Source organism: Molothrus ater, chromosome 3 (genome assembly GCF_012460135.2).
Source record: "Molothrus ater isolate BHLD 08-10-18 breed brown headed cowbird chromosome 3, BPBGC_Mater_1.1, whole genome shotgun sequence".
In the NCBI taxonomy this organism is placed as follows: Eukaryota; Metazoa; Chordata; class Aves; order Passeriformes; family Icteridae; genus Molothrus; species Molothrus ater.
The window spans coordinates 419,513-445,727 of record NC_050480.2 but is presented as its reverse complement, the minus strand read 5'-3'; the positions used below and the strand labels follow the sequence as shown (position 1 = coordinate 445,727).

Below are 26,215 nucleotides of genomic sequence, written 5' to 3'. Positions count from 1 at the left end.
CAGTAAGACAAGCTCTCCAGCTTTACCTCCCTTTGTTTATCCAGGCTAGATCTTCCTTGGAGCACCGTGTGCCACACAGACAGCCAACAGCTGAATATTAGTGCAAAATATTACAGCGTCATTATGGTTTGCTTAAAACCAACTTTATACTGCTCTGGCTCTTCTTTTCCAAAAACAGTCCTTGGCCAAAACAAACCAGCAAAGCAAAAAAGCTCACTAAGAACAGAATTGTTTATTCCAAAGAATATAACTAGGAAGACTGAGGAGCGGCTGACTGCTGGCATGGAAAATGGCTCAAAGACATCTGTTGAACAGCTGACCCACACCCACTACACAATGCACTGAAACATCTACAAATGAGCTACTGAAACCCCCAGTTCATATCTCAGTATTGTTTTAGTGCATTAAAGGGCTTTGAGTTAAACTGTTGGAGCTCAGCAATGAAAGTACAGGGACAGGCAGAGCACTGGGGGTGCTGACCTCTTTGGTCTCACTATTCCCACCCACCAGCCAGAACTAAAATATTTAGAGAATCCAAGTTCAACAGCCATGTTCTGTACATTTAATATTACCAACATAAGCAATACTGAAGTGTTTCACTGGTGCATTGGGATTAAGGGAGAAATACTGCTAAGGCCCAAGCTGCTCTGGAAACAGGTATGTGCAGTACCACGAGAAATGTAAAACGCACATTTGCAACCCAACTCTACCAACATTCCAAATTTTACAAGCACTTTGTACAAATTAAACTGAAGGATTGAGACTGAGGTGCTTGCCTTGCCACAGCAGTCTGCCTGCAGTCCCATGACAGCATTGCAGCAAGGCAGAGTAATTGATGACTTAGCTTTATCATAGCAACCAAATTCTTCAATTTTTTTTTTAATTTATTCTTCTAAAACCAGATAGGCTTTGGAAGGATTGAACACCTGCCACTTTCTCTGTCCTTCACTTATTGCCCATCTGCAGCTGACAGAAGTGTTAAAGGATACAAATAGCAGAGGGAAGAAAAGCAGAGCAGCAAATCTTTTCTTTGATTTGCATAGTTTCTTCAGGCATAAATTCAGCAAAAAACACAGATTTTCTCTCTAATGGTTTCCCTAGTCTAACAATTTGCAAAAGAAGCTAAGTCTAGAAGAATGGAATCTCTCATCCTTGATATCAAGGGCATCTCAAAGGTTTCAACTTTTAATGCAGCATGGACTTGAGCATTAACTTCACACACAGGTATGGGAGAGCTATGATATAAAGCTGCCAAATCCCAAACACCCAGATCAAACACACACTCTTTAATTCATAAGGATGTGGATGTAAAGTAGAAGAATTCAGGCCCTCTGTAGGCACGATGTGAGTTTAGGACTCAAGAGACAAAAGATCAAATACCACCTCTTCCTACCTAAGGTGTGACCTACAGCATCCTAAATTAGGCTTCCTTTTCTAACCCAATGGGAAGCCACATCTCCCTACCCTTGCTCTGGTGTAGGGATTATCTAAGTGAGCCTCACTGGGCCCCTCTTCTTTTATATGCAGGCAGTTCTGACTGAAGAATTTTTTTTTTTGTTTCCTTTTTTTTTAATAAAACCCAGAAATAAACATGTATTTCTTCCTCTCAAAAGGCTCAGGTTCAGCTTATGGTCTCTCACCACTGACACTTCCATTAAGAATGACTCAGGCTGCTCCTGGCACAGAGCTCACTACTCCACCACAGGTCATTTGTCCAGCCTACACTGTGCTTGGCAGTTGTATTTTTTAATCTGTGTTTTGCCTGCTTGTAACATGTAACACTGCATGCTTGTAACTCACTGCATTGGTTCATTCAGAGCAATGGGACCATCTACACATCAGGAACATAAATCACTTTAAATATTTTCTGTTGCAGAATAACCTCAGTCTGGAGCACATCCACTACGAAGTAAGTGCCCTCGTAACTTCAACTGTAAATCTCTTTTTTATTCTTAAATAATTGGTATTATGACTTACCATCTGATGCTGGGGGCTCTGAAGAGATGGCATTGAGCCTGGGTGGGCAAAACACAGGCACCTAGAGAACTCAAGAACAGGACAGGCACATCTTGCTTTCCCTGCTTTCATGCAATAAATCTCTCTGGCTCTCCAGCTCAGCCCTCTGCCCTGTCCCCAACACAGATAAAAGTGACCTCCATGATCTTATATTGTTCATACAAAAACAGAGACTGAAACTCTGCCACTGAAGTGTGACCCAGGGGCTCACAGACAGTCCATATATACACTTTTGGATCTCATCTTGCCATGCCAGTAATTCACCATGGCTTTTAGGCACTGCTCTTAAAACTCACACAAAAATGCACAGCCCTAGACATGCTCCTTCATGAGCTGAAATCTCAGTTCAGCACTGTTTTGTCCTCTTCTTTTCTTCTGAGCCAGAGTTTAGTTCCTCCAAATAAAGACAAAGCTAAAGACACCCACATTTACGCATTACTGAGAAATCACCCAATGAGTGCCGATTAAAACTGACAATCCAGATGCAGCCTGACCCAGAAGTCCCTAAATTGCTGATTGCTAGAAGCTAAAAGAGCTGTCCAGGAGAGTTCTTGCTGTTCTTCCCTCAGCACTTAAAAGGCCACTGTAGAGAATGAAGATAATTGTATCTCAGCTGAGAGTGTGCTCACCTTGTGTCTCATCATCACTCGTACCTTTTGAGGGCAGAGAAAATGGTCCTTTTGGTCTGTATCTTACTTAGTTCTTCCTGGATTCAAACAGTGTCAAGAAACAGACCAAATTTTCAACATGGCGATGAGAAAATGACACCTTTTCATATCCCAGAACCAAAAGAGAAACAGACATTTCTAGGATCTGGCCCAAATTTTGAATATTCCATTTTTTAAAGATTGGAATAAAAATCAGATTCTCATGTTTTCTTACCTTACAAGTCACTGTACTCCTACCATTTCAAGAAAAGGAGGCAAAAAAATGCTTAACACAAACAATCACAATAAAAACAAGCACACTATTCTTTGAAAAAGACAGAATTTCATCCATTCCAGCTCCTCCAAGCTAAGCTGAGTACTCAGCACTATGACAACAACCTCCTGGCACACTGTTCAGGGCCAAGAGAAAGCAGGGAGTGCTCGTGCGGTCTCTGGGAAGGCAGCAGATCCCACTCTCACCATCTGGCTGGGGCCCTCTGCAAGGCAGGCACTTCCCATGCAGCATCTCCAGGTTCTCCCTTCGAGCTGGGCAGGCAGAGCACGGCCTGCCTCACTCCAACAACCCCCAGAACCATGCAGACCTTCAAACTCATCGCACCAGAACCTGCTGCGGAGGGAATTTCATCAACTCTGCTCATTACCAACGTGTCCCTGAGCATTCTGCCAGGAACAGGCTGAAGCACAGCATTTCTGCTCCTGGCTGTTTCATTATGGCACAAGTTCTCAGCTAAGTGACTTGTCCCTAACAGAGACAAACATCCTGTTCAGCTGGAACTTCCTTGATAGCCAGAGCACCAGGCAGGGACAGTCTTTTGTTCCTGTGACAGCTAGTGAGAGCATGCCTGGCTAGGAATTTGGATAAATTCTTGATTAAACATTAATGATCACAAGTGACAAGCATGTGGGACAGAGTTTGCCCAACTTTATCCAATAAAGTTCAAGCTTGTATATTCAATAAACTGATTTTTTGTCCAGGTATTCTTCCTACTACACACACAGTTATGACCATGGTGTCCTTGCCAAACAGCTCTATGTTTTTTCTACCTGAAAACATCAATCTAATTCTCTATTCAGGCAGCCTTACTACACAATTATGATACAATTGAGTGTTTTCTTTCCATCCTATAGAGAAATAATCTCTTGGCCTGTGGCTCCAAATCCACTCTCCTCTGTGTTTCATGGCTGTTTTTAAACTGTATTTGTTACAGCTATGGAATTGATTTTGTGCCTTACAACTACTGCTGGCTTTGCCAGTCACTACACACGGTCACACTTAGGCTGGCAAATATTCTTTATCTGAAGCTGTAAATATAGATAAGTATTTTATTTTGAGTCCTTTAATATCACCTGCCTGGCACCCTGCAGCAATGCTAGGTATGACCAAAGCATCATAGCAAATAAATCCCTATTTCCCAATATTGCAAGTCATCCTTGTATTGTATGTGGTATGCACATTCAAGAGACATTTCATATTAACCTGTTACAAAGATAACTATCTGCAGCACTTTTCACTACCCAAAGTTTCAAGCAAAATGTCTGTCAGCAAAATGGAAACTCACCTCTGCATTTTTGCAGAAGTATAACCATTCCTTTTTCCCCTAAAATGCATTTTGATATCATAAAACTTTTTTTTCTTTTCTTCCTCTGATGTAAAAACAACTAACTTCCTTTCTCTACAGGCACTAGATTCAGACAGATGTAGCTCTGGATGACTTTATGCCCACAAGTCATAGTTTTAAGCAACTAGAAGTACACTATGACATAGAAATAATCTTGCTTTCTACTCTAGTGTCTTTAGGGCCAGTAGCAGGGGAGGTTTTCGATCCCCTTCCAGTGTGCAAACCCAACCAAACCCACATTTTTAAGATTGTGGATGTTTATGTTTCTTTTTGCATTCAGGAGACATGCCACCTTGCCATGAGATTTTTGCTAACACGTAGTACACATAAAAACTTACACAGTACACTTACAAAGTACACATAAAATATTATAGTACACATAAAAACTTACATAGTACACTTTGGTAACACATAGTACATATAAAGTCATACAAGATGTGCCTGCTTCAATCAGCACTACTTCCAGAAACTTGAAACTTTCATTCTGGGCTCCTACATGAATTTTGTATAAATTTAGCAATTATTATGACCAAAGTATGAACACTGAAACAAAGTGCTCCTTCAGACTGTTTGCTGTCGTTTGCTTAAAATATACTTAATTACAATACAACCTTAAAACTCTTAGATCAGTTCAGCCATGCAACTGCACATTCCTCTCAGTTAACAGAGAACCCCACTGCCTTAAACACACACCGTGCATAAGGTGTGCATTGCTGCTCACTGCCCACAGCTCTTCCCAAACTGGCTTCACCCCACGTCAACACACTCAGCTCCCAATGGAGAGAGCCCAGAAACACAGCGTTTCTCTGGTATCTACCCCAGCAATCATCAGTTAACCTCAGAAATTCTGCAATGTGTTCCATCTATTCCTCAACACATGATATTAAACCTAAGCAATAATGCCATGCATGAGTTATTCTTGCAGTGAGGCAAATCCTTCTCTGGGAGCCCAACTAAAAACTGGAGTGACATCTGCTGTTGTGCATGCAGTTTTAGAAAGATTTTTCATTTAGCAGCTATTTTGATTAAATAGACACAACACATCTTCTTATACATCTAAAACCAGGACATGTGCACTCACAGTCCCCTCAGAATTCTGCTCTTCTGGGACACACTCATACAAAGAACTCCTTGAAGAGGTTTTACATTCACAAAGACATCAAGTGCATACTGCTTTTATAAATTTTATTTTATGCCATATTTCAGTACCCAAAGGAGGGTTTTGCACAGCAGTTTTTGTTATTAGAAATCTAAACTAATTTCTCTGCTGCTTTGCTTTGGGGATGAGTTCTTTATTTGGAAAGAAAAAAAAAAAAGAGGAGACTGGATTATTCAATAAAGGGTTCAGGTATTCCACTTTCTTAGCATTTTGTATTATATTCTTCTACCTAGTTAGTTTCAAAGGTAAGAAACAGCAAGGGCATCTTCAGCTGTCAGAGCTATTACCCAAATAACCTTGTTTCAGCTGAAAAAAACTTTCAATTAGAAATGTTCCCAGCTGCAGAACATTAATACATCTGACTGGCCAGACCAAACAATTTATGGAACAAAACAGAATAATTTATAGACAAATTCACAATTACAAGTAAAGCACCCTGACAGGACAGTTCAAAACCTGATTCAGCAAAGATATCTGGGTCAAACACAAACAATGGAAGGTCAGTGCAATGCTGATCACAACTACATGACACTTCAGTGGTGCAAGGACAGGCAGTTTCAGGACATGCTTCCCAGGATCATGATTTTAAATATCCAAAAAGAACACAACTAAAAACTGAAAATCTAATTTTCTTTTCCTCACTTCTGCTGGCAATCCCAAAGAAGAAACACATACAGCATACCAGGGGTAAGGTATGCAAAACCAAGTGAAGAATTTTCCTACCTTCATTAGTTAGTGAAAAAATATTTCATTGCTTAAAAATGAAGCAATGGAAAGCAGAAAAAAAAGAGCTGGCATCAACAGGCAGCCATGTCACACAACTACTTGCTTAGCAGGCACAGTGCTGGTGCAGAGAAAATGTAAAAGTAAGTAAATTAAAACTCACTTTTTGGAGTCACCCTGTGGACTGCAGTTCATGTGATGATGGAGGGGCCATGGGTCAATCCTGTCTCTCTCCCATGCTCCTGCCCTCAGGCCCTGCTGAGGAGCCTTCATGGCTGTGGGTAGGTGGTTGTACGGTGGGAGCTCCCTCATGAAGTGCTGCTGGGCCTTTCCCCTTTTCAAAGCCCCTGGGAAGCGATCTCGCCTTGCCAGAAAGTGCCCAAATCCCCAGAGCTCCCCAGTCCTCCAGCACACCATCCACCCTTGCTTCTCCACAGGTGGGATCGATCTCTGAGGGGAGCAGGGCAGTCTGTCACAGCTGCCCTGCATAACCGCCATCAGGAACCATCGGCTTCAAACCACCCTTGGCAAAGGGGACCCAGGATTTTCTTTGTCTGTACCTTTTCTGAGATCAGATCTCCAGGGTGCCTGTCCCCTGAAGCACTCAGTGCACAAGGAAAAACCCCATTTTCCCTGCACCTTTCCCAGGACTGGGCTTTGTTGAGAGCCCTAGTGATTTCCAGGTTTCATTAAACGCAGCGATTTTTCTGCACCCTCCAGCAGCCGTCGTGAGGGCTCTCAAAATGGCGCCTGTGAGGGCTCTCAAAATGGCGCCCGTGAGGCACCTCAGGAGCCCTGTGGGGAGCACCTGGCTCCAGCAGCCGCCCTGCACCTGCAGCGGCTCCCCTTAAACACATCTAAAAAAAGGGCAAAATGCCACTTGGCAGCGAGGAATTTAGGGGAGAAGAGTGGGAAACACAGCAGGAGAGCCTTATCTGGACCCAGGAGGTTTTTCATCCCATTTTCTCCCTCTGTTGAGCTGAGGCGTCAGCAAGTGGCTGAGCAGGTACGTGGCAGGTGCGTGCCAGGAGGAATATTAGTTACACAGTAATAAATGAGGGTGAAATAGTTTTGCTTCTGGCTCTTAAATAAGTCACAAAGTCTTCCAAGAACTGAAGGTACCACAGTTCTACAATTCCCTGGAAAAACCATTCAGCCATTGCCCGAGTGCACCATCCATCAATCAGCAGGGCCTGCACAGCCCACACGCAAACGGTGACTCAGGGTCCTTCAGAGTCATTGTCGCAGATTAGGGAACTCTGTTTTCCCCAAACCTCACAGGTTTTTTATCAGGGATAACATATCAGTCCACCAATGTCATAAAGCCTTAAAGAGACTAAATATAATGGTTTATAAAAAGAGGGTTACCAATCAGGTATAGCTGTTGACATTGCAGTGCTGCCACACAAACGCTTAGCAGACATCATGTAATATTATTAGGAAAAAGAAAAAAAACAAAACAAAACAAAAAAAAAGCAGCTAGTATTTAATGTGTACTTAATGTGTACCTGAAGAGAGCTGATGTTCTCCAGACAAAAAATAACAAGGACACTAGTAATCAGTTTCCAGAAGGCAGACACAAACAGCTGGGGCCTTCCAGGCACTTGATAAAAGCTCAAATAAAAGCTTTTCATGTGCAAGCAGATTTAAAAGCTCAAGTTTATAAAGATGTTTGCAGTAAGGTGTGAAAATAAAATGTGTTTAATGATTAGGTCAAGCAGCCCAATCCTGGAACCTGTTCTGCACTTAATTTTACTGGTGCCTGAAATAATGACATGGTGGCTCTACTTACAAACACTGTAACTACATTTCTGCTTCCAGCATAGAGAATTAATTTGTATATGCTTTTGAGCTTATGATGTGCAAGACTAATTTAAACTAGGCAATGCATACAGACAAAAAGCAAAGGTATTTCTTAACTGAGAATTTAATATCACAGTGTTACTGGTCAAAAAGTTATTTATTAGTACTGTGCAACTTGTCCCTGCTGACAAACATAGAAATGACTTGTATTTACAATAACGGATAAAAGCTACTAATATTCTAGAAGTACCCATTGTAATATGGCTTCTCAAAAAGTCTGACTGGCAGATTGTAAGCATGCTGGAGGCAGTCCCTTTGCAATAGAGTCAGACTGTTTCTGCATCTTCAGAACAGCAGTAAATGCAGATCCAGTTAAAGTTCTTCCTATGACATGACTCAAAGATATTGATTTTTCTGAGATTGAAGAGTGTAATACTTACATGACTCAGATCTCATGGCACTGCTGAAAATGTGATATATACCACATTTTGCTAACCAGCACAGCAAAATAAGGGCACAAGTAAAACTCAAGAGTACAGGTTTTGGGTAAGGTGTGAATTGTTTTGTACAAGCTCTGCTGTGCCTGTGATATTCCAAGCACTATTTTCCTTACAAGCTTTGACAGCAATCAATACCCTCCTTACTGGGACAGATCTAACACTGTAGCGGCTGCTCAGCCTAAAAAACCCCAAACACTTGAATAAAAAAATTTTAAAAAAATTTAAACCAACAAACCAGTGTTATGCCACCAATATAGTAAGGTGAAGCTTCCCAAAGTCACAAACCTGTTTCTAGCCTGTCTTCAAGGATTAGCATCACACAAACATCACTCTGAACAGCAGAGCACAGACTCTGAAGACATGATACAGTAAGGATTGCTGATATGTCTGACATCGCTGATCTTGAATTCCAACCAAATGCCAAGGGGAACAGGAATAAAACCACAGTGGCTTCTCAGAGGCATTACAGCATATTTCATTCTGTCAACTTTGAAACACATGGGGAAACCCAACCATTTTTGGACCCAAATTTTATTAGAAAACATCAAGTTCAAAAGTTACTTTATGTTGCTGTTAGATTGAGTCAAAATTCTTTTTACTTGGATTTTAAAAACTATCCAAAGTACTCCTCCTATGTTACCCCTCAAAGATGAGACCACACTAAACACTAAAGGTTCAAGCCTACTGTAGTACAACTGAGAACTGAACCTATACTGTCCATAAACAGCAGAGCAAGCTGCTTATTTATCCTTTTTAGTTATAGCAGGAGGCAAAAATTCATTGTTATTAAAGTTACCTATATATGAAAAAATCTTTAGTTCAGGTATAAATGATTTTTAGCTACTTAGCAAAAATAAAATTTAATTTTTTCAGCTTTTTTACTCTGTGACTTTCTTTTTGGGGGAGAATAAAAACCATTGTCAGCTCTGATTCAAGACCTGTGATTCGACCTTCAGATACCAAGACAAAAGAACACTCACAACTGCTTCTGCTTGAATATTGTCTTAATTTTCACTTCACAGCTGTAGTCACTAAACTCAACATTTTCCACACTGCATAACAAGCTGCTATTATAGGAAGTCAAATAGTATAATTCAGCACTCTGGGTCGGAGAGTCATAATTAGATGAAGTACTACCAAGATTCTTCTGTGCCTTAAAATGTGCACCATCATTTCACTTCATTATTCCTGTTGTTTTCATATAGTTCACAGCATATGGGAGGATCAAGATATGAAAGCAGCCTTATTAGCTTTCAAACCAGCCTTCAGCAGCCTCCATTCTCAACCCTTGTAACATTCTTGCACAAGTCCCCAAAGTAAGCCTTACAGCACTGAAGCAATCATTTCAGGTCATAAAAAGATAGAGAACTTTAAATAACTCTTTTTTTTTTTTCCCAGGGAGAAAATGATTACTTATGTTCTCAAAATTAAAAGAACTTTGTACAAAAGGCCTGGAAAGATCAGGTTTTAATTACATATTTCAAAACTGAGTTATATATAACAATTCTACTGCTTATATGCAGTAAATAAATATATTAAAATCTAAAGCGAGCAGGAAAAAAATAAGCAGACTATACGACAACTGACTCGGATGTTTTCTGGAAATGCACCATGCATGATTTGTCCCTTGTGGCTGAAGACAAAGAGGGAGAAGAAAAGTGGCAAAGAAAATGAGCTTAAGAAAATGTAGCACCCTTTTTGATCTTGCATGCAAGCTGAGAATGAGAAAAAGTTTTGATCATTCAGTCTACAGTCTTATTTAAAGATCAAAACAAGTCTGAGCAGCTTAAAGCCTTACTTCATTAAAAGAAGCCATGCACAGTCAAAGAGTTAATTGAATGGTAAGTGCGACATTCTTGCAGCTTTGCTTGAATGATAGAAACTTCATTATAGACTGCCCTGTATTCCACAGAAGATAATCAAGGTCCACGTACAAAAGTTTTTTCCACCCAGTCTGTCATTTCTTTTCAAATCTTCTATTACCTACCTGCTACCTTAAGAGCTACAGTTGAGTTTTTATAACTTGCTAAATAAATTACATATATGAATTTAAATATTTCACCATTTAGAAATAGAAACTGCATGTATATATGGTATATGGTGACAAAAACTTCAGGACAAAATTCAAAACAAGTGGCTCAAGGTATCTGCTAAGTTTTTTTTTACCTACAAAATTAAAAATACCAGTGATTCAAGTCTCTTTAGATGTGTAAAGCTTTTGCTGAGACTGTATAAATCCTAATACATAACATATTTTCTCAGCAAGTGAATCCATTTTTCCCATTCCTTTGAAGATGCCACAGAGCTAACCAACATCCAAAACTTTCCTTAATGCAGAGGGAACAGGTTGAACATTTGAAAATGCTTGAGAGCACAGCAGATTAACAATGAGAAGAGTATTCAATGACCAGCTGTTGAATTTAAAATTTCTGTCTGCTGTCCACCCTCTAACCCATTCAAATATTTTAACACATTATACATTAGCCTGCCTTCAATTCAGTGTTGTCTTGCTAAACAACACAAATCACGTTAGATCAGAGCTAATTTTGATCTTCAATTATGTATGAGAGATCCAAAATCAGGTTGGCTGTCTCCAGAGCTACTTGCAGGCCACTGCACTTGGCAGCAAAGCAATCCAGGACCCGGAGGTCAGCAACCTTTACTGAGGGCTCTTGAGGGCAGCCCTGCAAAACAGGAGAGCCAGACTGGCCTTGCAAACAGCTCCAGCTGAGGTCTTCTGTGCTACCACTCACCCCACAGCCACATTTTGAAACTAAACCTGACCACCTGGAGACACAGGGAGAACCTGGGGGAACAAACCAGCAGTGCCCATACACCACATCTGTCAGGACTTCTTCTCCATCATGACTCAGAGAGCGAGCTACAGACTCCAGGGAACGGCAAAACCCCTCAGCAACCAATTGGTACTGTGTCTGAGAACAACCCAGGTCTCTGAAAGTGCTGGCAGGCAGGCTAGAACTCTAAAAAAGAAACCAGAACCAGGAAAGCAAAGTTGGAACACTGTTTCACAGAAATAATTTTAAGCATGTATCATACTGCTGCTTTTTTTTCCCCCCCAAAACAGATGGTTCAGTTCTAACTAAAAAATGTTTCATTATTATCCCACAATAGGAAAGTCAAAGTGGAGTTCTGCATGATCATCTTTCAATATAAAAACTCTACATATTTTCAACACTTAAAAACATGCAGTTACTACAACAGATACTAAATTAAGATCAACAAGTACAAACATAGTGTTAAGTTTAAAAGATATAAATAAAACTGAGTGCTTCAAATAGACTCCTTATTTTATATTGGTAGTTAGCAAAAATGCCACATAAATCTAGAAAGAGACAAGTGTTTTACTGTCGCAGTGATTCTACATAAATTCTTGTTTCTTTAGTACACTAGGCATCTTTGAAACCCTTACACCTTACGTACCTTGTGTCTTATGTATGAAGCCAGGTGAGTTTCTGTACAGCCCCCTCCTAATAATGCCAAAGGTTCCTTCACTGTTAACTGCAACACGTGTTCTGCAGTTTCACAGACACGCTGAAAATCACAGGAAATTCTTGTTAGACACACCACAATTAATAGGATTTGTCCCCATTGAAAAAAACACTGAAAATAAAATTTTCAGTAATTTCTGGTAGAGATTCCATAAAGTTGAATTACATGTGGATAAAGCTGCTGAGAGATTTCCAAGACCTTGTTCACTTAATGAGAAATTCCCTTTATTTGTCCACACTATGGAAAGGCAGAAATAAAAAGCTGCATTTTAATCCTTCTTTTTTCAAAACAGGTCTATATATAAAAAGTCAATCAGTATCAATGACACTTCCAGACCAACTGTTCAATGCAAAACAATGCTTGACTATCATTGTATGTGTTGCTGCTGGCTTTTTGCTAGGTAGTTTTGATTTTAATGTTCTCATAGATCAAGTAATGAAAATGAGACTATTTACCCAGCAGTGGCCTCAAGAACAGGTGAAAGATGTACCTGTCCCTAAACAATTTCCTGTATTAAAACAGAGCCATTAAATGAACATGAGCACTTCAAGGATTTTGAAATTCTGGAAACAAATAAACTTAATTTTTGTACTGAAAAAACTATGTTTCTAAACTCAATGTATTTCATATTTCTCAGTATTTTTCCATTAAAAACATGACTTTCCAAGAAAATATTTGAAGAAAATTTACCTACCTTCAACTCATCCCATGCTGTTTCACTCCTGTTACAGAGTATCAGGCTGCAGATAACTGTGTCCTCAGGAATTAGATGTAGAAAATGCTTTGAAGCAAAACTCTCAACACACAAATCTTTCAAGCTGCCGTAACAGCCAGGAGGCAACGAATGTATGGAAGCTATAGGCTGTGAACCTGTCAATTAAAAAAGGAGAAAACAGTATGTGGCAGCATCGGAACAGCTAGCTGATGCATTTCGTAAAGCATTCACCTTTATTCCTCTTGGCTTTTTAAGTTATATACATTGTTCAATACCTGTCAGTTCAATTCACAACGGAAATCACAGAAAGCAACACATTTAGAGTGCGAGACTTGGTGGCAATTTGAGATTAAAGAAAGTAACTGTTTCATTTGCCTTGAATCAAAGTTTGAAAACAAACTGGAACTGGATATCCCTCATGCCACAAGCAGTACCACCTGTGGTATGCCACCATCAGGACCCACACAGAAGACCTAGTCACCTCGAAAAATGGTTTTTGGGCTAGAAAAGAGCAACTCTTGCTCGGTGGCTAAGGTAGAGGGAAATTAGAGACCTTCCTGTGCCATGACACCAGGCCAGCTCTCCTCACAGTGACGGCTGCAGGACGATGGCTCAGGCAGAGAACTGGCCTGTTACCTGTCACACGGCCCAGGGGCTCCATCAGGGACAGCCCAGCCCTGTCCACAGCCACGACACCCTGCTCCTTCAGGAACTGCTTCAAGGAGGGATGCATCACCTTCTGGCACACCACAAGGCCCACCTCATCCTTAACCAGCTGCTTCCCCACATTCAGCAACTGATTCAGCTCCAACACTTCCAGAGAAACTCCGTGATGGACTGCTATAGTTCCTTCCTCAGGGTTAGAGCCGTCCCCTGACATGGACACACTGAAAAGGGCAACGTTGATCATGTTTGAACCGGTCCTTTTGACAGCAAGTGGTTTTCCCAACTGGATTTCTGGCGCTTCTATCAGCAGTCCAGGAAGGACTGTAGAATCCACAACTCTTCCACCTTTCACAGGTATTACCACACACTTCCCTAAAACAGCATTAGTCTCAACGTGACGTGGAACAGTAAATATAAAAGCCTTTAAAACCAGTGAGGTGAGATGATCAACTTCAGTTTTATTAAGCATGCAAGCAGGTTTGCTTGTTAAAATGCTCCGAACCAAACAAACAAGGGTCTCAACACTGCTAAAATCCACAGACACCCGGCAACCACAGGCCTCAGATTTCAGGTGGTCCATGCACAGACTCAGAAGATGCTTGCTTATTTTAATGACAGTAAAAGGTGCAACATTCAGGCTCCTGAAATTTTCGATGAAGCCACAGCAAAGGATGGCAGTGAACAAGCCACAGTCACTGAACCGTGACACGTGGTTCCCTACAGAGGCTGTCAGGACACGCAGCACGGGCTGGCTGAGGGAAAGGTGCCCCAGGAGGGCTGAGGACTGGGAAGTGGTACAAACACAGCCCCCCACACCATTGTGGAGCTGCTTGAGTCGACCAGCAGGACCGTAGGAAGATTTTAATATCCCACTCAGCAGAGACAGCGACTGACTCACTGCATCTCTAGTTAGCGGCTCACTAATAAATAACGGAGGCTTTTTAGCTTCAAGGCGAGACATTCTGAAGATAAGATTTTAATTCTAGCCAGAAACACATTTCATTTTTACTTGGATCTATAACTCATTGCACTTTTAAATTTTAGGAGTAGTACATCTTAATTCTTTGCAGGCAAGGATTATTATTTTCAGTGCAAAACAGTATATTTAACATTCCTGAAACTACTCATCACAGCTCTCTTAAAACGAGGCTTAAATCATGTTGCAAAACGGAAAAATAGTGACAGCAGGAAGCTATTTCATTATGGACGATCTCTTCTGGCTTCTGAATGAGATTGAGCAGACTTTTTCGCAACAAAGTTCACAAGCATGCTTCCTATATGAACACCTATAAGTGACAGTCCTGCTACAAGCAGAAAGTTCTTCCTACTCCAGGAAGTTTTCTTCATCTTTTCTGGCAACAGACACAGATGAAAACCTTCAAGCTTAGTTATACCTACAATAAAAACCAGAAAGATATTAGAATAATTGTTGGAATACTAAGTCCGAGTTCTAACAAAAAATCTTCTAAAAATATTGTATAGCTTGACCTATTTTAGTTTTCACCGGAAAAAGTCACAGAAGGACAAATACTGCATCAAAAAAATCATTTAGGTTGGAAAAAACCTTTGAAGTTGAGTCCTGCTGTTACCCCAGCAGTGCCAAGCCACCACTGAACCACATCCCCAAATGCCATCTGTGCACCCATTAAACACCTCCAGGAATGGTGACACGGCCACCTCCTTGGGCAGCCTGTGCCAGTGCTTGACAACCCTTCCTGTGAAGACAGTTTTCCTAATATCCAATCTAAACCTCCCCTGGTGCAACCTGCAGCCATTTTCTCTTGTCCTAGCACTAGTCACTCGGGAGAAGAGACTGACCCCCAGCTGCCTGCAGCATCCTCCCAGGTGTTGTAGGAAACAATAATAAGGCTGCCTTGAGCCTTCTTTTCCCCAGGCTGAAGACCCCGAGCTCCCTCAGCACTGCTCACAGGAGCACTGCCCTTCTCAGGACTCATTCAGTAGCTCAGTGTCCCCCAGCAGTGCCGAGCACAGGGGACAGTCACTGTCAGCGCACGCTGGCTCACGTTCAGCTGCTGTCACAGCATTCCGAGGAATCTCTCCAGCCACTCTTCCCTATAACTCAGCATGGGGCTGTGACCCCAGTGCAGGACACAGCACTGGGCCTGTTGAACCTCCACTGGCCTATGCATTCTATAATGCTTTTTAACTGAGAAAATCTACTAATATGATTTTACTACAAACACAGAGAGTGCATCAATTATACCTGTTTATCAGTAACTTCAATTCTGACCACTGGTCTGTACTCTTACCAGCAGGTCTGTAAGTAGCAGGCTACCATCAACTTCACTGAAGTACCAAAACTACAGCAATTTCCACCTGATTTTACACAAGAACAAAAGAACTCAACTAGTCAGCATTGCCTGCCAGGCAACAGAAACAACAGCTTTTGATGTTCAAACAACTTCAAGAAATCTGGCTCAAACAAAGGTTTCTTACTTCAAGAGGCCCACAAAGAAAGTTTTTCAGTTCTTACAACAGTAAAACTTAAGTCAATGCTTATTTACGTTTCTATGTGAACTCTACAGTATTTACACTTGTACTTCATTTTGCTTCATTCTCTGCTGTAATCACCATCCCTACTGACACAGAATATGTTAATATGTACAGTCACAATTATTTCTGGGCAGTTTTAAGCCTAAAAGGACACGGTTATAGATCCAGTCTCATGAGTTTGACTGCTGTCCTGAAGTTACTGGAGCTTGTTTTAAAATATCTTTAAGACATATAATACCCTCACTTAATTGATCTCATTATGTGGGATTTAGCAGTAGTTTTTGAGACTTATGATGCACTTTTTGGGTCCATGTACGTACAAAAAATTAATTCAGATGCAAAGGAGGATAAAACTCCAAAAGACTAAAGTTAGAACACCAAGGCTGTATGTTTGAAAATTCTCAATTAATTCATCTTCTCCCTCAAAGACACAGATACAACTAATTAGGCAACTTACCCAAAAATCAAAGTACTAATGCTATTTTTCTTTACTTTTGCGAGCGGTTTGCATCATGAATGCCAGAATTTCACGGTCTGGAGAAAAATCCTCTGTCTTCACTTGGAAAATAGGACTGGACTTCAAGTAATACCAGCCCCAGTGCACTAGCCCCAGGCTAGCTCCCATAACAATCAGAACTTTGTTGTCCTTCCAGAAGGTTTTAAGACCCATTGCAAACTGGCATCTACCTAGGTAAAGATAATTTATTATTTTAAACATATTCTAGAAATCCTTTTTTTTCTTACTCTACAATAACAACACTGAACAGATGAAGCTGAATGTTAATACCTTTAATTGCAGTGCAGCAGATGACTAAAACACTAAACAAAAAGCCTTACTTTGTGAACCAAAAAAAAAATAACCTCAATTCAGACATTTTGAAATGTTAATTGCTGCATTTGCTTCGAGTTTTGGCATGCTAAATCTTAAACACAACAAAGCTTTATCTAATTACAAGCACTACTGCCCAGGTGGTAAGCATCTGAAGCCCAAAAGCAGGTTCAAAATACACCTTCCCCCTAGAGTTAATAAAATTCAATGAGTAGCTGGGCTCCTACGGCAACGCAGAACTTTGAAATTGCAGGCAAAGCAAGGTGTGAAGCTTCTGACACCACTTTACCTTTGTGCAGCTTTCCCTGACCACCTTATAGTATTCAGAAGTAGCACCATTACAAAGAGAGCAAATTAATCCTTATGTAATGAGAAACTGGAAAAAAACTACTTTTCATGGGATTTCTCACGGACACTCGTGTTTTATACCAAAATACCTCACTGGTTTGAGCGGCTACAAAGCTGTAACTCGGAGCGGAAATGCTCCCACAGCCGGCCCAGCTCCGTGCCCCTGGCAGGTGTAACCCGCCCCACCAACCACCCCTCCATCGCGCTACGGAGCCCTCACAGCCCACTCCTCCTCCTCCTCCTCCTTCCCCGGACCCAGCCACCTTGAGGCGCGGGCGGCTGAGAGGCAGCGGCGGCTGAGAGGCAGCGGCGGCTGAGAGGCAGCGGCGGCTGAGAGGCAGCGGCGGCTGAGAGGCAGCGGCGGCTGAGAGGCAGCGGCGGCTGAGAGGCAGCGGCGGCTGAGGGCACAGACTGCGGGCACGGCGCACCTAAGGCTTCTCCCCACCCCGGGAGCGAGCAAGCAAGGAAGGTGCTACCGAGGAACCTTCTCAGGGAGGAGAGCACTCGCCCGGCCCTCACACGTTCAAACGCGCCCCGGCAGGAAGAAGAAGCGCTGCGGGAAGCACGGCCCCGGACGTGCCGCACCGCCCCTCGCGCCCGCCATTAGCCGCGCGCAGCGTCACTAGCGGCGCGGCCCGCCTCAGGCGCTGGCGGCCATTTTGCGTGCGGGCAGCGCGGGGCGGGTGGTGGCGACGGGCGCGGCCATTTTGGGTAGGGCAGAGAAGCGGTGGGAGGCGGGCACGGCGTGGGGAGGGGTACGGCCACGGCTACTTAATGCCGCCCGGCTCTGGTGGCTGTGCCTTGGGTTCTGGCTCCGCTCTTCTCGGTTAAACATCTGAGGGGAGGCTTGGACAGCCGGAACTCTAGCGGCGGTGCTGGCCGGCTCCCACCAAGCCTGCCTCAGCCTCCGGCGCCGCCTCAGCCGCTCTGTCCCGTTCCTCACCCCGCCCAGCCTGGCCAGGCAGAAAAATACGTGTATATATCTCTGATTTTTCTTCTTTGCATACCTGCTACTGTAGCCACTCCGCCTTACACCTTCGCCCAGCCGTCTGAGGCTTCCTGTGGGCGGGCAGAAGTGCCCCGGCCAAAACAAGTTCAAATAACTTTGTTCCCTGACCTCCGCTTTTCCTTAGCTCTTCTGCTTTCCTGTATTCACTTTTCCTGTATTCACTCCTGTAAGTACAAGAAATACTCCTGTGAATACAGTTATACTTCTCCTGTGTTCACTCTTCTCTCTACTCGTGTCAAGGATATCTCGTTTTATATTCATTTGTTAATGAATGGGTTTGTTTTCAATTTCGTTTATAGTTGCAGAGTTTTTGACTGTAGCCAAAAGACAAGTATTTAATGCCTGATCTTCATGCAGAAAGGAATATAATTTTTTAATTCTATAGTAATTTTTCGTTGTTAATTGCATTCAGCTGTTCCACAAAAGTTAAAAAAGATAATAGTACCTGTTGGTGGCCCTCTGGTGCTCCTCAGAACCTCTCCTCCCTATAGTTCTAGGCAGTTCTGTGGTGACTGGGTCATGTTTTGGAAATTGCCTTATTGAGCGTTAAAGGTGAATGGGCAGTTCATGAATGAAGGAGTGTGAATAACAATTAGGAGAAAAGGCGCTGACTGGCTGGAAGAGTATTTTTCAAGGGCTAAGTGGAGTAATTGGCAGCAGTGGGCATAGAAATCCTGAATGGCAAATGGGAAGATTGCAGTGTGTCTTTTCAGCACTGGGGATGCTTTACTGGATGTGTGAGTAGTTGAGCATTGCACTGCTCACCCCAAGCTTAGGATCCAGTCCTGGAAACTGACCAGTGCTGGACGGAAAAGTTTTTTTATGTTGTGATAGTTCATTTCATACTACAAAAATAGTTAATATCAGCTTACCCTACGGAGTTCCTTAGTGAGCGTTTGTTTGTTTCTGCCGTTCCAGGTGCCCCCTCTCCCCACCCGGGGATGGGCAGTGGGTGAAGCTTGCTGCTGTATCTCCAAGTGTGTGCCAGGAGTTTTCAGTTCCTCCTCCCTCTGAGCTCTGCATTTCTCACCACAGGAAGCTGCTTTGCTAAGGTAAGATGCTGTTCATCAGCTGGCAGAGGACACCTGAGCTTGCTCTCTGGGTCACTGTGTTTTCTGGCTTCTCCTGAGTACCCACGGCTCCATTTGACTCAAATTTAGGAAAGAAGGATATTCTGCCACATTATTTTTAAAGTGTGTCTCACTCTAGCTACAGGCAACCTATGTGTTTGATTCTAAATCATATCTTCATGCACAGGTTGTATCAACATTTTAGGCCTTGGAGTACTACACATCCCACATCAGGACTTGTTTTTTGTATACACATATATAAATGTGTGTGTGTGTGTGTGTGTATAGTCTTGTGAGGAGTTTTTCTGCCATATTTGCTTATCTTCATATGTCCTTGTGGCGCTTACTTTAGAGGTTTGCAACACAAAAAGCATTCCATGAGACAGAATCTTGCCATCTAACAGTAGCAGTTGTAACAGATCTGTGTTTTTGGTGCTTGGTGTTTTTTTAAAACACAGGAAATGGCAAAGTATTTTGGGGCTAGTTGTTGTTCTTTTCCTGAACAATTGATGAGTAGTTTTCCTCATCTTCTGATGCCTTAGTATTGAGTATTTTTTCACCTGTGTCACTTCAGTGATTTCCCTGATGGCTCACACATAAAATATTTTCCTTTTTGTGTTCTGTGGATTTGCTTACATTTTGTCTGTCTGCTCTATTTCCTTTGTCTTATCTGTGTGGTCAGTGCAAAGAATGGGGTAGTTGGCAAACTCCCAAAGTCAGCTTACTCCCAGGAAGAGCAAACTGAACCAAAGCTAACTTTTCTTGTGCATCCTTTTCCTTTTTATGTTTTTCTTCTATTATTTTGTAAATTGTATTTGGAGGGAATTGCTGCCTGCCAGCAGTTCTCACATGAGTAGTAGCAGACATTTGCAACAGTATTATTCTGGAAAGTAAATTGCTACCAGAAAGAAATGAGTGATGCCAGGGTAAGTTCAGCTGAGTTTACTACCTGACTGAACTGAACTGGGATGTTTCAAGTGGCCCAGAGCTCTGTTCTTTCCATTGTGTTTCTCAAAATTGCCATCAGTAAAGTTGTCAGGATTTAATCTGAAAGCATGGAGACGATCCCAGGGCTGTTTGGTGCAAGGGAGAATGATAGCAGCATGGCACAAGGCATGATGATATTCCAGCTTCTGTGTGCAGGACTGTTGGGGATCTTAAGATTAAAATCATCTGTGCTTCACTGTTTAGTTTTAAAGTGGGTGTTTATCTTGGTTTGCACTTTTTTGAAGTCAAACAGTGATAACAACTGCATTTTGAAACATATAAGTGTAGTGCCTGACAGAAACACATATCCCCAACCTGACTTAGGTCCTGAAATTTGACAGCTCTCTCACAGTACTTAATAAATTGAAGTATGCAATGAGAAATGTGTACACATTCCTTAGTTTTTAATGGTATCACTTAGGATCCCAAATTAAGTGATTTAGGTCCTGTTTGGGATAAGCAAGGGAGGAGGAAGTCCAAAGTTCACTTTACTTTTGTACAACCACCATAGGAGTTGGGTTATGCTGCTTTATGTGTGTAATATAAAATTTTAAATATACGTAACGTGTATGGATGGATGGATACCAGGTGAGCCAAAAGCTATAGCTTCTTACTTGAAAGAGTTCTAAGTTTGTGTTTTCTGTGTTGGATGCAAAGTGCCTCCAAAGTTATGAGGTTGAATTAAAGAAACCAACACAGGTAGCTAAGTAATTGTCCTTTAAATAAAAATTTTCCTTGTTTTCTTAAAAACAGAGTGTAGGGTTTGAAGAACCGTAGTCGTGAAGGAAAGGGCCACAGATGTGAAATTCATTCTCAATTGCTATAGAGATCACTTTTAATTGGTTTTTTTATAGGACCAGCTTACACTGACCTATCATGGCATCCAACAAATTTGTCATTAAGGTAAGCAGAATGTCAAGCTTTAAAAAAAATAATAAATCTGTAATACTGCCTAGAATGTGTCTGTTGATACTAAAAGTGCATCCTTCAGGTTTCTGGTCATGGTAGCATAGCTTATATGAGCTTTTCTCTCCCTCTGGAAGCAAGCTTGGAATTGCTGCTGTATCATGGCAGAGTGTGTCTGGGGTCAGCTGAGGATTAAAAGGCTGTAACTAAAAGTGATTAGTTGTGCAGCAAGAATTAGAAACTGCATGAATTCTCAATAAAACACTATTTTGCTACCTGAAGTAAAATTTTGGGTGGATTCTTTTCTTACTGTAATCTTGTAATGCTATTTATGTATTTCCCAGTTCTGAGGGTTCCTGGTTTAAGTTGTAGCAATGTTCTTAAAGTATTGATTTATTTGTCTCTTTTCTGCCTCTTCTTCCATTTTCAGGGATTGATTGTTTCATATGCAATAAAATGCTATTGAAGTTCATTTTGCAAACAGTCCCAGACTTTTAGTTATGAGCTGAAGAGCAAAACTTTTCAAAACATTCTGTAATAAACATAACACTTCATAATTCTACTACTGTGACTATACTAGCTAATCAATAAATAAACCTAATTGTGATTAGCACAAGATATTATTCTCTTGGAAGTGTTTTTCCAGGAGTTTTCATAACACAACAGATTTTTCTTCTGTGGGTATGCTTGGAATTTTTTGGAGGGCAACTGCAAAATCCTTCCTGAGTGATCAGGCTGTGGAAGCTGTCAAAGCTTGGTTTTGTGGGTAACCAACCTGTTTAATGAGAAGACCAAGGACTTAATTTTTTGTGTGCCGCGTGTTCTTTTCCAAGGAAAACCGCTGTCATTTAGTGGCATGTTTGCTTTATATTTTTACTGTTTAACAGGACTGTAAACTTCCGGAAGGTTAACAGTATCATGTTATTCACTGCTGCTGAGTTGATAGAGGGACTTAGAGGAGAAATATATTTGATTTTCAGCACATTTTAGCTGATACTCTGACTCTGTGCACCACTGATGTGGATAACAGCAGGAGTCAAGGCTGAAGGCATTGCTTTTCTCAGCTGAGAGCTCTTGATATCATCAATATTCATGTAAGTGCCCAATAAAAAAAAGTGATGTGAGTTGGCATGTCTTTACTCAATATAAAGCCTGCAGACTCTTGGTGTCTGACCTGCATCATTACAGCTTCATTATTCAGCAAGGATGTGTAACTGGTATTCAGCATGGACCTTGTGGTCGCTGAGTTTAGCATCCCTGACTGCCTGAGCAAGGGCTAGGTTCTCATTGAGCCTGTCTGTAGGTAAGAGTACCACAGATAAAGCTTTTGAAAATGATAATGGAATACAACTTCTTCTTTCTTACAGTATCTGAGAAATGAGAGTAAGTTTTTAAGTTTTTGCATGTACCAAATGCTGAAAATTAACTTTACCTTGACCTGATTAATATTCACTTTGTGCACAGATTAACATTTTACTTGTTAGGTCACAGATTTTGTATGTCAAGTTTTGCTTCTTTAAATACACTGGATTTGTATTTCATGTGAATATTTTTTAAGACTTTGCAGCTTTCAGGTAAGTTTTGCACAGAAGATCTCCATGCAATAGATTCTTCATTAAAAACTATTTCCTGCTTGTCACTGCAGGCAGAGTACAGAGAATACTCTATTCTTTATTTTAGATTCCTTGTGTTTAAAGCTGATGGGAGTATTTTACTGAGTCTGCAAATGTTCAGGACAGCTGTGTTGGAGCAAGTCCACAGGAGGGACATGAAGATGGAGCCCCTCCCCTGTGAGGAAAGGCTGAGAGAATTGGGGTTGTTCAGCTGGAGAGGGCTTCAGGGTGACCTAGTTGTGGCCTTCCAGTACCTGAAAGGAGCCTACAGGAAACGTGTAAAGGGGCTGTTTCCTAGAGCATGTAGTGACAGGAAAAAGGGCAATGCCTTTAAACTGAAGGAGAGTAGGTTTAGATTAGATATTAGGAAGATATTCTTCCTTATGAGGGTGATGATACACTGGAACAGGTAGCCAAGAGAAGTTGTGGATACCCCATCCCTTGAAGTGTCCAGGGCCACTCAGAGCCCATCCAGTCTGACCTCGTCTAGTGAAAGGTATCCCTGCCCCTGGCAGGACGTTAGAACTGGAGGAGGGATGGTTTCTAAGATCCCTTTGAACCCAAACCACTCCATGATTCCATGTTTCAGGTGCCTCATTTTGTTTTCTACATTCTTTACTTTTAAGCTTTTAGATTTTGTAAACCTGTATATGTGAATCTTTCTGGTAAGAGAATGAAAAATGCAGGTTATCAGCCTGTCAAATCTTAGCCGACTATCAAGTAATTGAGTGGAAACCTCCTGTAATTTGTTTAACTTCGCTTGTTAGTGCTGCGCGTTTTATCTGCTCGTCTCGGCGCCCCGGTGTAATGGTCGGTGACTTCCAGAGGAGGGAGCAATTGGTCTGCATTTGAGAGGCGAGCCTGAGCTTGGCTTTACGGGCCATTAAGAGAGATCGAAAACTAATTGATGCAGTAAAATAGCTTTAAACCTTAATACAGAAACTACTTTAGGTCCTAAACACACATTCTTCACCTACCAAGCAGCTGGATGATACAGTCTTGTGATTTGCAATAGATAATATTTTATGCAAGTTAATTTGATCATCAATTTTCTATTTTATATTGATATTTCATAAGCATTGCATGGTAAAATACCCCCACCATATGAATTTAATTAATCTTTTTCTGTGTGTTGCTAAAATATTTTACTGCTGTTCTGAGAAATAAATCTTAACTTTAATGGGTGAGGCTTAAAGCAAAATCTTGAACTCTATATGGATTTCAAAAATATCACTAGGGCCTTGTTTAAAACTTTGGACAAACTAGAAAGAATTCCTCTTCCAGAATTGTGTCAATTGACTTTATTCATGCCAAGCTGCAGAACTAAATATAGTAATTTTTATGGCTTCAATAGAAAAATTTCATTTACTGTTTTCTGCAATTTGTTCATTTGCCAAAGACAGAAGAGTAACTTGTTACTACATTTCAATAGCTCAGCTCGAAGGAAAGCTTTTTTTTTTTGTTTTGCTTTGTTTCCTACTTGGAACACTGTTCTGTCTCCGATTTGTAGGCCTTAGATTAAGATAATTGTAGGTTTAGTGTTCCCTCTGGTCATCCAGCTCACTCGGCAATTGATTTTTCAGCATTGTTGCTCCTTGTTACCAATTTAAATTATTGCATGCTGGACATTTATATAACTTTTTTGATCCTTCCTACTAATTTTTTGCTTGCCTTAAGTGGCAAGTTCATTTGAAACAGTAAGCACAGCTTTCTGTTTTATATTGGGAGCAAAGATGGAATACTGGGTATGATTGGACAGGAAGATGACAGTGGGATCATAATATGATCAGTTTGTATACTTTGGTTTTTTTACATTGATGTATCTTAATGTAATCATTAAGATACTGACTTAAAACCAAGGCATCTTAACATCTGTCTTTTGAACTTAGAAGTGCTCCATGAAAGAAAATGTGTGTAGCAAGAGAACACATTATAGGCTGGAAGAGCAGGTAGAAGGAAGTGGAAAGCCATGTTCCTGTCAGACAGTGTCCCAGTATGGACTGACAGCCCTGGCTGGGCCATTCTGGGGTCTGCTCACGCACCTGTGGGTTGGCTTGGGTGTGGAATAACAAGATGAGTCTCAATTATGATACTTGCAATGTTTTCTTTTTTTAGCTACCAGCTGAAATGTAATACAGTGACAGTACGTTGGCAAAGATTTCTCCACCAGTTCTGCCCATCTGGATGATTCTTGGTGACATCTCAGAGGGCTTGGCAGACTAAAGTGCACATTTCTGTGAAAGTGTCCATTGAGTTAGCTGATCTATATTCCTGTAAATATACCATTAAGCCAGAATATTTTTGTGAGAAATGGATGTGTTTTCTTCTTCTTGGGAGTTGTTTGGAGAGAAAACAACTATGGAGATTAGTAGGTTTTCTTACCTGATTTTTTATTCATCTCTTATCCCATCTAGTGAGTGATTAGGGATAACAGATGTGTTTACTTCTATATTAAGTCCACAGATACATGAGTGTAGTGCTCTCAAGTGGAGAGCAAGGATAAGGAATGCTGTTTATATTTAAAGTAAATTTTTATATAATGTGACTGCTCAGAGTTATGAGACTGATTCTACAGCTGCTTTTTTGTGTACATAGTTGTGAGCATGTTAGCATTCTGACTTTTGGTTTGAGAATCAGTCTTTTTTTAGAGAGTACTTAGTTAAATTAACCAATAAATACAGTATCTGATGTTCATTTCTTTTCCCCTTCACTGCAAAGTGAAGATATTTTTATGTGAAATTCCTGTGGTTGGAGTACTCAAATGTTTCAATAGAAACATGCTAAGATTAGGTTTCTGTGATTTAATAGAATTTTCTAAAGTATTCTAAATCTAAAACCGAGGTGCTGGTGTTCTCCAAACAGATTAAGGGTTGTTGAGTTTTACATGTATTGTGTGTTCTTATATTTGCTGTTTGGGTCTTTAAAAATTAAGAAATGGTTATATTAACCATTAAATAGTGGTTTTCTAGAGATGGAACTTTCCTGAAGTGGTATTGCTGAGAACAGCTGGAAATACAGGTGGTTGAAATTGGTATTGTCAAGTAGCATCACACTTCACTCACTGTCATATTTGTTTCTGAATAAACAGATAAAATAGGACACTTGCCTAAAAGGGCTTAGAAGTCTTAAAGAAGATGATGAAAAAGGGGCAGGAGGGAATGTGACTTAAAATAGGAAGTGCAAACAATAATAATGGCTGGAGGGACATCTATTTAGTTCTCTTTCTTAATGCTCCAGTAAATTCCCAATTTCATGGGACCAGATATGGAACAGCTAAAGGGATGAGTAAATAAGTTCCAGAAGAAACAAAAGAGGAAGTTGGGAGGTAGAAGTGGGACGAAAATTAAGTGTACAATATAATTCTAAATCTCCTGGAGTCAATGGAAGTTTCCTCACTGACCTCAGAGGATTAATTTTCAAGCCTAGGGAAATGATGAGTGGATGAAGAGTTGAGAGATTAAAGTGTTAGCAGAAGGAGAAAGGAATAGGAAGCCAGAGGGATAAACAACAATAGTGGAAACACTGCTTTCATGGGGATCACTTCAAATAAGGAATAAAAG

The 26,215-nt window shown here is 41.1% G+C and overlaps 4 protein-coding genes across 12 annotated transcripts in view; 1 reads left to right on the top strand and 3 right to left on the bottom strand.

Moving 5' to 3' along the window:
• Window positions 1–7,654: 7,654 nt before the first annotated feature.
• On the bottom strand, window positions 7,655–14,344 carry MKKS (MKKS centrosomal shuttling protein). Its single transcript, XM_036380475.2, has 4 exons — window positions 13,350–14,344; window positions 12,693–12,868; window positions 11,930–12,040; window positions 7,655–11,469 (listed from the first exon to the last, which is right to left on the bottom strand). Exons 1-4 carry the CDS (start codon window positions 14,338–14,340, stop codon window positions 11,029–11,031), a joined length of 1,719 nt encoding a protein of 572 aa, XP_036236368.1. The 5' UTR covers window positions 14,341–14,344; the 3' UTR covers window positions 7,655–11,028.
• On the bottom strand, window positions 14,340–14,726 carry LOC129046636 (uncharacterized). Its single transcript, XM_054514283.1, has one exon. The coding sequence runs from the start codon at window positions 14,724–14,726 to the stop codon at window positions 14,580–14,582; it is 147 nt and encodes a 48-aa protein (XP_054370258.1). The 3' UTR covers window positions 14,340–14,579.
• A 1,645-nt stretch (window positions 14,727–16,371) lies between these two features.
• Window positions 16,372–17,602, bottom strand: LOC129046635 (uncharacterized). 8 transcript variants are annotated; one of them, XM_054514282.1, is made up of 3 exons: window positions 17,459–17,549; window positions 17,334–17,356; window positions 16,372–16,580 (listed from the first exon to the last, which is right to left on the bottom strand). In XM_054514282.1, the coding sequence occupies exon 3, from the start codon at window positions 16,561–16,563 to the stop codon at window positions 16,372–16,374; it is 192 nt and encodes a 63-aa protein (XP_054370257.1). In that variant the 5' UTR covers window positions 16,564–16,580; window positions 17,334–17,356; window positions 17,459–17,549. The 8 variants fall into 8 exon arrangements, with proteins under 8 accessions (XP_054370257.1, XP_054370254.1, XP_054370252.1 ...); XM_054514279.1 differs by lacking the exons at window positions 17,334–17,356; window positions 17,459–17,549 and adding an exon at window positions 17,555–17,602; XM_054514277.1 differs by lacking the exon at window positions 17,334–17,356 and having other exon boundaries at window positions 17,499–17,593.
• Window positions 17,603–17,691: 89 nt separating this feature from the next.
• The window catches only part of SLX4IP (SLX4 interacting protein), a 76,639-nt gene continuing 68,115 nt past the window's right edge, over window positions 17,692–26,215 (top strand). The window contains exons 1-4 of one of the 2 annotated variants that reach the window (XM_054514273.1): window positions 17,692–17,781; window positions 18,090–18,245; window positions 18,998–19,131; window positions 20,991–21,039. In XM_054514273.1, the coding sequence (XP_054370248.1) occupies window positions 21,013–21,039 (27 nt within the window). In that variant the 5' untranslated portion in view covers window positions 17,692–17,781; window positions 18,090–18,245; window positions 18,998–19,131; window positions 20,991–21,012. The remainder of the gene's footprint in view (window positions 17,782–18,089; window positions 18,246–18,997; window positions 19,132–20,990; window positions 21,040–26,215) is intronic. The other variant, XM_054514274.1, reaches the window with a different exon arrangement.

Coding starts and splice junctions, on each gene's coding strand:
- MKKS (XM_036380475.2), bottom strand. CDS start 14,340: ATGTCTCGCCTTGAAGCTAAAAAGCCTCCGTTATTTATTAGTGAGCCG. Junction 12,869..13,349: donor GCCCCTGGGCCGTGTGACAG/GTAACAGGCCAG, acceptor TTTAATTGACAG/GTTCACAGCCTATAGCTTCC. Junction 12,041..12,692: donor CAGCATGGGATGAGTTGAAG/GTAGGTAAATTT, acceptor TGTGATTTTCAG/CGTGTCTGTGAAACTGCAGA.
- LOC129046636 (XM_054514283.1), bottom strand. CDS start 14,726: ATGAAGAAAACTTCCTGGAGTAGGAAGAACTTTCTGCTTGTAGCAGGA.
- LOC129046635 (XM_054514279.1), bottom strand. CDS start 16,563: ATGGGTCTTAAAACCTTCTGGAAGGACAACAAAGTTCTGATTGTTATG.